Source organism: Gracilinanus agilis, chromosome 1, assembly GCF_016433145.1.
Source record: "Gracilinanus agilis isolate LMUSP501 chromosome 1, AgileGrace, whole genome shotgun sequence".
NCBI classification, from domain to species: Eukaryota; Metazoa; Chordata; class Mammalia; order Didelphimorphia; family Didelphidae; genus Gracilinanus; species Gracilinanus agilis.
In genome coordinates, this window is record NC_058130.1 from 225,380,509 (window position 1) to 225,393,546 (window position 13,038).

The window sequence follows — 13,038 nt, forward strand, 5'->3', positions numbered from 1 at the left end:
CACCACCTAGCTGCTCTGGCAAACTTCAAACCAGATTCTATACCGCATAATGAAATAAGCTTTTCTGAGGGGTATCTTGTCCTCAGGGTCAGCCTTCCCCCTAGGAACTTTTAGTAAGACTCTATTTTATGTTTTTAAGGGGTTTGGGGAGGCTTCTTCCCTCTTCACTCTGCCTTGAAACTCCTTTAGTGTTGTATTCTACAAACAAGCTTAGAATAGAAATATTCCAGTCACTGCTCTCACAGTGACATATTCACATGAAGGTGTAAATAAATGACCCTCCATCCTCTCCTGGGAGCAGAATTTGCTACCAAAGAGACTATCTGAGGCTACAAAAACAACTTGGCTGGGTTCATGAATTTTCTTAGGCCAATTCTTTTCTTCCTTGTCTCTTCCATCAAACGCCATTCCATGGTATGCTGAAAATAAGATCTTCTAAACATAATTTAAGAAAGTCAAGAGGTAAACTGAGCCCTCTCCTCTCTCTCTGTCTCTCTCTTTGTCTCTGTCTGTCTTTGTCTGTCTGTCTGTCTCTCTCTCCTTTCAGAGGATGATTTTCCTGCTTTCCTTTTGGCAGATTAGGAATTCATGAAATGGCTCAATTTCTATAACTCTATAAGAACTTTGAAGAAAAAGACCTTTTTTAAAAATTTTTAATTTTTTTACTTTTGAGCCCTGGTACTTAGGGGGCAGCTAAGTAGCTAAGTGACATAGTGGATAGGATGCTGGGCCTTAGTATCAGGAAGACTCAACTTCATGAGTTCAAATCTGGCCTCAGACACTTCCTAGCTGTGTGCCCCTTACTCCTCACTTACTCCTATTTGCCTCAGTTTTCTCATCTGTAAAATGAGATGGAGAAGAAAATGGCAACCACTAGTATCTGTGTCAAGAAAACCCCAAATGGGGTCACAAAGTCAGACATGAGTGAAGTGACTGAAAAAGAACAACTTAGCACATGTAAAAATGTTTGTTAAATTGAATTGTGACATGATCCATTAAAGGAAAGACAGGTGGGGGAAATTGTGGTCAGGGCCAGGGTGCTTCCAGACTTAAGCTACAGCTACTGAAGTATAATAAACATAATAATAAATAGCATTAATATAACACTTTAAAGTTTGCCAAGTGCTTTACAAACATTTTATTTTCACAATTCTGGTAGGTGGGGTTCTATTATTATCTTCATTTTGCAAATGAAGAAACTGAGGCAGTCAGAAGTTAAATGACTTGCCCAGGATCACATGGCCATAAAGTGCTTAAGGCCATATTTGAACTCAGGTGTTCTTGAATCAGTCCTAGCATTCTATCTACTGTTCTACTTTGTTACCTCAAGTTCCCAGGACTATGGTAAAGCCCATGAGCTCAAGGAAAACATCTGCAGGAAGTATGGGACATCAGAATGCTCCCTGAGAATAGGATAATCATCCAGCCTACAAGCATGTATTACTAGTTTTCTATGGGTCAGGCACTGGCTAGGCTTTGGGGGTATAATCAGGTAATCAGGGAAATGATCCCTATTCTTGAAAAACTTACATTCAAGTCAATGGCAGCAATTAGTATGAGAAAAGAGAACTTAAAAAAAAAGATGACTTCCCCAAAGAGCCAGTAGGTGCTAAAATGTTGATTCTGCCCCAGACAGAAATTCCCTCCTCCAGCTAATTTTATATTAGGTGTTGGTGCAAAGGTGGTGACATAACAAACACATGGGTATGTCTTAATCCTACAAACAAACACCTTGTAAGTCCCCAGGTTGTTTTGCAGCCTAGAAAAAAACACCATAAATGACGCATCTTTTCTAGCAGAGGAGCAAAGCAAACAGCACAATTCCAGGCCCAGGGTGGATGTTTGTATAGATCATTAGCAACACATGTTTTCTGCCAAGAAAACAACTGGCATTTCCCTCCTGTGGCATGGGACTTGGTTATGTAAACCATGAGCCCCACCCTAAGTCTTGTACAGAGATGACCGCATGTCTAGGGAAGATCTTGGGTCACCATCAATCAGTGACAAGTGTTTATTAAGGTCCTGCTATGTGCCAGGCACTGTGCCAAAAAGGATGATGGGGATCCAAGTGCAGAGACTATGTCCACTTTTCAAATGAGCTTACATCCAGCCTAACGAGGAAAACACCAAGAAATATCTGGTAACACAAAATCAATAAAAGAGGGGCAGGTAGGTGATGCAGTAGATATAAAGAGCCGGGACTGGAGTCGGGAGAACCTAGGTTCAAATCTGGCCTCAGACACTTAACTCCAATTACGTAGCCCTTGCTTTTTTGTCTTAAAAGTTGTTATCAAAACAGAAAGTAAGGATTAGTGAAAGAAAATATCTGTTTTGATTCTATTTTTCCATCATCTCCTACTTCACAAGGTATTTGTCCTCTCTCTTCTGTAAAGACTTGTCCCGAAATGTCTTCTACTCACCAGCTTGCCATCGCTCCTATAGTGTTAGGAAAATGTTTGCTTAGCCATCCTTAGCAATGGTATAAGTAGCAGCTGATAATAAGATGTCTTCTAGCTCTATGGGATTAATGGAGGTTGGGGGTAAGGCAGTGACTCACATCTCTCCACTCATCTAGAGAGAACAACCGGTGGCTCTCATGCATTATTTAACTGGACCAAGAAGGTGAGGCTCTCATTCAACAACAGATCAAGATCCCTTTGATTAAAAACTAATCTGTGCCTTGAAAAGGAGGAGAGAGGTTGCCCACCTCCACTAAGCTTTCATATTGAAAGAACTGGAAAGGCAGAAGGTACCATATTGCCTCCAATCTCCTAGAAAACAGAAGTAAGCTATCTGTGATCAGATGACAAAAGAAGTAAGGGGGGAGACCTTCAGGCTAGACTTCTGAGAGCTCTAGTCTCTTTCTTTCTTTTCTTCCTGATCCACAAAAGAAGAGAATGATGCCTACCTAGTTTGTTTTCATCTCCAGAAGGACAGAGCATCAGGAAGCATCACATGATTTCACCTTCTTAATGGGAAAAGGGGAGCAACAGCAGTAGGGAAAAGTCTTGGTCTCTCTAACATGTAGGCAGAAAGACCATCAGAATTCTTTTCTTCTCTCTACTAGGAGTTGGGAAATAAATGCAGTAAGCCTAACTGGACTAAGAAGAGATCATTGCCATCCTCTTCTTAGAAATGTGTGTATTTCTCCTATCTTCATGGTTATTATTAAAGAGTACTACTCCATGTTCTTAAACTTAAAAGAAGATATTTTGATGCTTTTTTTCTATCCTTAGACCTAAAAAGTTCCACAATAGCCCATGTACTTGATCTATCTCATTAAATCATCATCATAATCTTCTTCTTCTTTTCTCTCTCTCTCTCTCTCTCTCTCTCTCTCTCTCTCTCTCTCTCTCTCTCTCTCTCTCTCTCTCCTCTTCTCAGTCTCCATCTCTCTCACAAAATTCCACTGCACATTTATCTTGCCAAGCATTCTGTTTATTGTAATTCCTCAGAAGATCCCCAGAGTACTGGCCCTTAACAGCTTTGGTCCGTGATAGTCTCATTAACACAATCTTGAAAATTGAGTGAAAGAGTGGAAGAGGGATTGGATTTGAAGTCCTAAAACCTTAGTTCAATTTGCTTTTTCTTAAGAGCAGATTTTGCTAACAAAGAGAGGCTATAAGGATCGCAAGTCCCCTGAAAACAATTTGGTTGGCTCCACATATTTTCTTAGGGTCTTCAGACTTAATTTTCTTACCTGTTAAGTGTGAAGGAATTGGACTAGAATCCACAGGATACAGTGAGGGAAAGAAAGCGCCTTAGAAATCAATTAGATCAATCCTTTCATTATACAGATGAGGAAAGTAAGGTTAACAGAGGTAAGTGACTTGCCCAAGACCATACTGGTCATCAGTGGCAGAAGAGACTCCAAATCCAGCACTCCTAAGCTCTCTAAGGCCCCATTCAAGTTTTAAATCCCATGATCACATAAGCAGGAACAGAAATACCTTATGTTTGCACATAGACCTCTATATGTTTCCACTCTGAAAAATTACCATCACTAAAGGCAAGCAGAAGAATATTCGCTGAAAATTTAGCCTTTCCTTTCCTAAGAAGTTTTCTGAGTCACTTTCTTTTTTGCTTTTCTTTACACTAAAAGGCAGAATGGCCAGTCTCTAATCGTCTCTAGTAAAAATTTTACAACCTCTTTCACATTCAGAATGAGTCAATAAGGAGTATCTCAAAGTTAGTTATAAGGAATAAAAATTTAAAATGCACTTTCCCTCATGGGGGAATAATGAACATGTCATTGTCTCCATTGAAATAGGGTCACCATTCTTGTGCATTCCAAAGGCCATTGAGAGACATTTCTGTGTGGGAGAATGAATGCTGCCTCAAAATTAATGGTAATCTATTCAGTTTAAGAGCCCACTTTCAAAAATCATTAAACAAATACCCCCACACCTCAAAGGCAGTGAAGAGGTGGACAGTATTAAGTAGTTGAGGAAGAGGTTAAAAAATATGACTGAAAATGGAATAAGAAATGCCCTATTATGGACACATCAAACAGTGTTTGGTCAGCACAGGATGAAGGAATAAGATTGGCCAGTTACTGAACATAGCCAAGGTGTCCCTCTGGTTCTGACCTCATATTATCCCCAAGAATAAGGGATTTATCCTGCACACACACACACACACACACACACACACACACACACACACGCACACGCACACTCACGCACGCACACACACACACAAATAATCTAAAAATAAATAAAATAAGCAAATAAGAATAAAAGCTTAACAGAACTGGGAGAACATTGTACACAGCAGTGGCAATATTGGATGATGATTATATGTGAAAATCTGGCTGCTCTCAGCAATGCAATGATCTGGAACAATCTTGAAAGTCTTATACCAGGGAATGCTATTCACTTCCAGTGAAAGAACTAGTGGAGTCGTCTTTCACATCAATGTTTCTATGGTTTTATTTTGGGTTTTTGGTTATGTGTGAATGTGCTCTTACAACAATGACCAATATGGAAATGTATCTTGCACGACAATAAATAAAAAAAGAATAAAAGCTTAAGATCTTTGAATACTTTTGAGTACTCGGAGGAAGAAGGGATGAGTTTAAACAAACAGGCCATTTTCAGAGTCTTGTGACTGGAGAGGACAGCTTGTGGCTAAGGAGAAAGCAAATGGAAACTGGCTAAGAGCTTGGGAAGAGGGCTTTAAATATAAGACCATCTTACCCATGAGAGTTGTTACACATGAGCTTAGGTGTGACACTGAGGAAGACCTAGGAATCTATAAGGACAGGCTATATACCTTCTATCTGGGAGGACTTCAATTCAGAACTTTTTGTCTTCATAGAGCACAGTTTTATGGTTCAAGTACAATGATCCTCAAAAACACAAGAAGGGGTCAATAAGATGGCTCAGTGGATTGAAAAAAGCAGTTCTAGAGATGGGAGATCCTGGGTTTAAATCTGGCTTCAAACTTTTCCTAGCGGTGTGATCCTGGACAAGTCACTCAACTCCTATTGCCTCGCCCTTAGCACTCTTCTGTCTTGGAACCAAAACATAGGATTGATTTTAAGATGGAAAGTAAGGGTTTAAAAAAAAACAACACACAGGCAGAGAGGATACATCAAAGAAGGACTATATAGGTTAGAGACTTAGTAGGTGCTCCTCACAATGGACTTATGTAGTAAAGAATTTGGGCTTTATAGGCTGTAAACCCCTCACAGGGCACTGGTGGATGAGAAAAGCTAAATAAGAAGAGATACTCAAGGCAAGAAAATTGGAAAATGAGGCATAACTTTATAGACAAGATTTTGTATGCTGCTCAAGGCTCTTCCATGTGCCCTGGCATCCAATCAGGAACTAAAACCACTGGGTACCACCAGGACTCTGCTATTTGGGACGGGCTTTGTGACTCTCCTTCCTCCTTAATATCATGCTTGATGTCTTGATGGACATACTGGGGGCTTTTATTCTTGATTCTATTTCTGCTCCATTCTCCAGAGGGCTCTATAGAGGGTTAGCACTTAAAGTTATGGACAAGGGAGTCCCCCTCGGGCCCTGGCCCAAAGATGCCCATGGTCCCCAAGGAGGTGGCACAGTTATGAGTATCAAGAACTAGCAAGCTACCTAGATGGCCTCAAGGACAAAGGGGCAGAATCCTAAAATAGCTGAGGCAGATAAAAAACAACATTTCAGGGGCAGAGCAAAAAGGAGGGACCAAGCAAAACTTTCTGGACAAGGGAGCTTGCCTTCTGTTTATCTGGAAATGGATTGCTAATGGAGCCGTATGAGCATTTCAGTTTTAAGCTGGCACTTAGGAAACCTCTCTCCAGCGCTCTGAGCTGGATTTGGAGAATCAGGGCCTGTTTACAAAGCTTGGCTCTTGCTGGTTAAAAAGCCACCCGCTGGGTACCACTTGCTTATCTATTGATTCACAAGGGTCGCTTAAGGGGTTATAATTATACAAAATATTCTTCAATACATTTGGTTCCTTATTTTGAGGAAAGAGAGGGAAAACATTTAACAAAACACCCCCCTCCCTCATTTAATTACTGGAACAGCCAGGGCCAATTGGGTTGTCATTAAAATGTTAGATAGCCTTCACGCTAGCTTCTCCAGTTGGGAATTGGAGGCTCAAATTGGACACTAAACACTGATGATGGTAACAGAAGGTCATTGCTGCTATTATAGGCCACATGAAATTAGAAACTGAAGAACATATAAAATTTGAGGCATATTGTGAAGATTTTTTTTCTTTTGCTCATGTATGGTTTTTCTCCCTATTTATTCTCATCTACTCTGTCTCTTATTTAATAGGATCATTATAAGTCACAAAGCCATAGACTCATAAAAAGTTAGAGACTGCAGGGTCCTTAGAGTGTGGGTGTTTGGTTATATGTATATAGAAGAGAAGGGAACAAGCATTTTATTAAGTGGCTACTATGTTCCAGGCACTGTCAAAGTGCTTTGCAAATATTATCTCATTTGATCCTCCCAAAACCCTGTGAGGAAGGTGCTATCATGATCCACATTTTAGAATTGAGGGGTCTAAGGTAGACAGAGATTAAGTAACTTGATCATGATTATGGCCTTGTTAATGTCTTTTTTTTTAATCTTCACCTTCTGTCTTAGAATCAATACTGTTTTGGTTCCAAGGCAGAAGAGTGGTAAGGGCTAGGCAATGGGGGTTAAGTGACTTGCCCAGGGTCACACAGCTAGGAAGGGTCTGAGGCTGGATTTGAACCTAGGACCTCCCCTCTCTAGGCCTGACTCTCAATCCCCTGAGCCACTCAGCTGCTCCCTGTTATTAAGTGTTTGAAGCAAGATTTGAACTTGTCTTCTTGACTCCAGTACTCTAATCCTAGAATTCAGGCACTCATTCTCTCTCTCTGTCTTTCTCTCTGTCTCTCTCCCTCCCCATATATACATAGGCGCGCATGTGTGTGTGTGTGTGTGTGTGTGTGTGTGTGTGTGTGTGTGTGTGTGTGTGTGTGTGTGTATTTTTCCACTTTTCCAGAAGAGAAAAGTAAGAACCACAGAGAAGTCAAGTTGGTGAGCTTGCCCAAGGTTACATGGTTATAGCAGCCTGAAGAACTGGGACTAGAATCCAGAGGTATGTCATGGAAGATGGCTCATTACATTGGCAACAACTAGGAAAAATTAGAATTAATGTGGAAATGGGTCATTTGTTGAAAAAATAGCTCCGATGTAATGAATATTCTGAAGAGTTGAAAAACTGGAGGAAGTTTTCCCTCATTGCTTTTTTCTACCATCTTGTGCTAGAATCAAATACATATCTCTTTCTATAAACTGGTATTCACCTCGGGGTTTGCTCTCCTGGTTGGCAGAGTAATTAACCTGCCATATAGGCTGTGATCAATGAGGGTCTTTACCCTAAAATGCTTCGTTCCATTGACTCAGTGAGATACCATTCTACTTGCCCTGAAATTCATCCCAGTAGCATTTCTTCTCTCCTCAGAAGACAGTGGGTGTCACTGCCTCCAGTCTCTGTGAGAACTGATGTGTATTACCAAGAAGGGGGAAAATGACTGGAGACTTCAGAGTCCTCAGTGCTAAGACAAAAAGAAGGAAATTTCAAAACGAGAAGATGGGGTTGGGGAAAGGGATTTCTGGACAGAGATGTTCAGTAAGTGCTAGGCAAAGGAATGTGGATGGGATGGAAATGAGGCAGTGTAACATCAGTGGGTGTGAGTTCAGAGGATAGTCCTAGTACTTTAAGAGAAGCTCAGTTTATAGAGGTATGGGTAGATTCTCTCACACAAGGAACCATGCCTAAGGACCAGCCCTGTTCTAATTGTCTGTCCTGGTCACTTTTTTTTTTTAAATCTTTACTTCCTGTCTTAGTGGCAAGAGCTAGGCAACTGGGCTAAGCGACTTGCCCAGGGTCACACAGCTAGGAAGTGTCTGAGGCCAGATTTGAACTCAGGATCTCCTGAATCCATGATTTGCCCTCTACTTGGTGTACTACCTCGCTGTCTCCATCCTGGTCATTTTTGGACCCAGCTATTCTTTCCAGGGGTTCTTCTCTGAGTTGAGAAGGCTCAGGATCCATCACCCTTCTAGGGAAGGTCACAAATGAGGAAGCCTTTATCCCTGGGTGGATGGTAGAGAGGGCCAGATTCTTGAGTCCTGTTCGATGGGAAAAGAGCTTTGGTACTTATATATGCAGCAGGCACTGTTTCAGCTAATAAAGAGGAGAACATTACTCTGAGGAGCGGACAAGTGGCATATTAGCACATTTTACTATTAAATTAATACTGAATTAGTGTGCTTAATTGATCTAAATTACCTGAGTCCCAGCTGATGTTGGCAATGTAAGCCTTGCTTTATGTACAAATGTCAGGATTCATTTAAGATTTTGGTAAGAGGGCTCTGGGGTTTAAGGGTGATTGGGGGCCTGGGAAAAATGGGAAGGTGAGAGCCTCTGCTAGAGGCTTTCCCTGGATTTAATTCTAGTTCACCCCATTGGTGAGCTGACTCTGCTAACTAGAGCATGGCCCTCCAGTCATCTGTATAGGATGCTCTCGCCCCTTAGAAGCAGCTTACGTTCTGCCACACTGCAAAACTGTAGTGCCAGGCTTAATCCAATTGCAATGCCCATAGACCTGCTTTAAATGATAATGCCAGGACAGATTGAATCTAGCTTGGACCATGGCTTTGTTGTTTAACATGGAGATGGGGGATAATTTAATGGTGGTGCATTAGACACCTCACTCTCCACTAAGGGTTATAGGAATAACACTCAGTGTCTGCGAAAGTCAGGTAACTCACCACTTCCAGGAAGTCTCCTTTGATTAACCCTGTCTGATTTCCATTTCTCCTGAATGCTGGGCCCTATCATCACTTAACCCTGGCTGAGGTTACTAAAGGGTTTATGATTTTCTCAGCAAAGGGCATTGCTAGTATAGGAACTGCCTTCATTGAGGCAGATTTTAAAATCTGAGAGAGGTTATGGAAAGGGATAACAATCGAACCTATGAGTTTATTGATATAGGGAACATGGAGATAAGGGGAGTCTCTCTACCAACATTGGTCAACCTCTTGGGTCTTGAGAGGTCAAGTGATTTGCTCAAGGTCACACAGCTAGCATGTGCCCAAGGCAAAGTCTGTTTCCCAAGAAGATCAGGGGAAAAAGTTAGGAATCTATATGTGCCAAGATATTAACAGCAGTTCTCTTTGTGGTGGTTAAGAAATGGAAATTGAGGGCATGCTCATCAATTGAGAATGGCTGGACAGATTGTGGTATATGATTGGATGGGATACTACTCAGCCCTGAGGGGCAATGGGTAGATTAACTTAAAAATACTTGGAAGGACCAACATGGAGTAATGAAGAGTGAAATGAGTAGAACCAAGAGAACATCATATACAGTTACAGAATTAATATTTCAAGAATAACTTGTGAATATATACCTCCAGAGAATGAACTAAAAAACAGAACCATGAAAGACACAATCTATATATACATATCTTTTTGGGTGATACCTTCTATGGTACAAGGATGGAAGGAGGGGAGGGGGTTGAGCCAAAAAAAATTCTATAGGCACTTTTATATTGTAACAGTTTAGGTTGGAGACATAACAGAGCTGACCTATAAATGGCACTAAAGGGTGAGCTGAATCAGGTTTAAAATAATAGTATTACATGATTCATGCAGCATATCCTTATTTCAAGTCCTAAGGCAAATGAGGAGAGGAGAGAGTGGCCAATCTTAGAGTCACAATGTTTTTTCCAAAAGCTTGATGAAAACCACGGTACCTTGCATTATCTCGGCCATGTGACTTCAAGAAGTTCATGTCCCGGTATCGAGAGAGAAACGCCACCAATTGGTCATTTGTTCTGTGGAAACAAACCAGGGGAAAAAAAAAACCAGTTAATGTCCTCCTAGGAACCTGAGGCCATTTGGAGTCATTTCTGTCTTTTTAACTTCTTTTGATCAAAGAAGAATAGTAATTGACAGATCAGAGTAGATTTTATGACCCACAGAAGTAGAGGAGTTGGGCAAAGTGGAATTTATGGGATCCCTTAAGGAAACAGGGAGATACCCAGATGCTCCTAAGTGTGAAGAGTTTTCATAGCTTGCAACACTCAAGTGGTCTTAGTTTTTCCACCTTTCCCTTTCCTAGTGCTGTGTTGGTGAATCTATGGCACTCATGCTGGCACGTACCAAAGGGGGCTATTCCCTCCCCCCTTTCCATGTGTGCCTGAGGACAAAGCAGTCCAATAGGGGTGCTTCCTTCTTCCCCAGTCTGGTGGAAGGCGCAGAGGTGCTGGGGGCGGGGGGCTCATATGCAGAGTGAAAGTGCAATTTGGACACTTGGTCTCTAAAAGTTCACCATCACTGTCCTAGAGTATCTTTCAACAAAGCCCTTTTCCTCTCCACAATTTTTTAAATTCAGAGAATCAGTAGACCCACTATCTGATCAAATACCAATTTATTACATGAGCAACGTGTTGTTTTTGACTTTCCTACTTTGGTTAAAGAAGTAAAATGAGTTCATATCAAGGATTTAACAATCAATTGGTCAATCATACTTCCAGGAAATGCTGTGGGAGGAAAAAGTGGAGATTCAGTCCAAACTTGGGGACTGTCCACATGGAATCATTGATCTAGTGCTAGAAGGGGCTACATGAGTCATCTAGTCTCACCTCATTTTATAATTGAGGAAACCAAGGTCTAGGAAAGTTAAGTGACATAGAATTGGAATTAGAAGGGATCTCAGAAACCATTTAGACAGGGAGCAATTGGAAGGCTAGATTTGTCCTTGACACCTGAGTTTGCCGATTCCTGACCTTGACTAACTTCCTAATTTGACAAATGAGGAAATTGAGGTCTAGGAAACTTAAATGACTTATATAGTAAAAACTAGATGGAACCTCAGAAATCATCTTGAACAGTCTCACTTCACACTGGAAGAAATTAAGGTCTCCAGAAGTTAAATGATTTACCCTCCATAGTAAAGCTCCAAGGTGGGATTTGAAATAAGGTCCTTTGCCTTCTATACTAGTAGATTGTGAAAGTTTAGGTTCAGAATCATGGTCCTGGCATAGTTCAAGTTTCAATTAAAAAGAAAAAGAAGACCTTTGCTATATTCTAATTATCATTCTTGCTATACTCTACTTGGGCTTGTGAGCGGTGCAGTGAATACAGTGGTGGCCCTGGAATCAAGAAGACTTCCCTTCCAAAGTTCAAATCTGGCTTCAGACACTTACTAGCTGTGTGATCCTGGGCAAGTCACTTGACCCTCTTTGCCTTAGTTTCCACATATGTAAGATGACCTGGAGCATAAAATGGCAAATCACTCCAGTATCTTTGCCAAGAAAACCCCAACTAGGGTTATGATGAGTCAGGCATGAAGGAACAACAACAGCATACTCTAATCATCGCTCTGCTATTACTCTAAAAGGAAAATATTCAAAGAAGCATAGAACAAAATACTAGAACGCGAAAGGATCTTGAGATATTTTTAGCTTCATTCTCTACCCCATGTAGGAATCCCCCAGAGTTGCGGTGAAAACTTTACTTGTGGTGGAATGAAGCTTTGTTTTTTCAATGCACCAAATAGAGCCTAACAGATAATATTCTCTGGCCTCACTGAGAGGGTACTGCCCTGGTGTTAGGAAAGCCCCTCACAGCAATGGAAATCTTACCCTCTTAGCCTTCAAGAAGCCCTACCCTCTTACTGTAGCCCTTCCTGGCATTTAACATTGGTTATTTTTTTTACCTATGGCATATGTCCCCAAAGTAGATTTTAAGGTCCTTGGGGGCACGGACCACTTCTCTAGCATTTAGCCATGTCCTACCCACATAAAACATTTAATAAATATTTTCTGATAATAATGTTCCCTATATCTTGCTTTCCCTAGTCTACATTTATGTTCTTGACTGAGATTACCCAGCTAATGTGTCCCCCAATATTCCTAAGACGGTAGCTCCGTGGCTAATCTCTTCCATCTCCTAAGTTGAAGTTTTGTGGTTCTGAGCCTCTAAACAAACATAAGGTGACTAACTCTGCAAGTTTTGAGTTCAGCCTCATTTGTAGTAATGCAGGAATAACCGTTGCCAGCCTCAGCATTGAGAGGATGCTATTGGAAGACCTGAGTTCAAATCCAGCCTCAGACATTCACTAAGTGTGTAACCCTGGGCAAATCACTTAACCCCTGTTTGTCTTAATCCCCTGGAGAAGGAAATGGCCAACCACTCCAGTATCTTTGCCATGAAAATCCCAAGGACAGTATCGGTGTGCCATGGTCCATGGGATCAGGACGAGTTGGACATGACTGACCGACCAAGTAACAACAATTGTATTAGGGAACACAGTAATGGGAAATTGGGCTCAATCTGCATCCTTCCCAGACAAGTTCCAACACCAAGATAACTGCAGTAAGGTCCCCATGGTCACAAACCAGTACAAAGTTTCCAAAATGAGAGCTTCAGTCCATCCTGTACAATTTGTGTTGGCTGTTCCAAACTCCACATGGGAGATTCAGACTCTTTTTCCCCTAAGGGAGGAAGATACCTCATCTAGTTTCTGCTATACTCTTAA

General features: G+C 41.3%; 1 protein-coding gene across 2 annotated transcripts in view; it reads right to left on the reverse strand.

Annotated features, from left to right (window-relative positions):
• Positions 1-13,038, reverse strand: part of XYLT1 (xylosyltransferase 1) — a 435,908-nt gene that overhangs the window by 60,338 nt on the left and 362,532 nt on the right. For both annotated transcript variants that reach the window (XM_044660441.1, XM_044660437.1), the window contains one exon: positions 10,250-10,330. In XM_044660441.1, the coding sequence (XP_044516376.1) occupies positions 10,250-10,330 (81 nt within the window). The remainder of the gene's footprint in view (positions 1-10,249; positions 10,331-13,038) is intronic.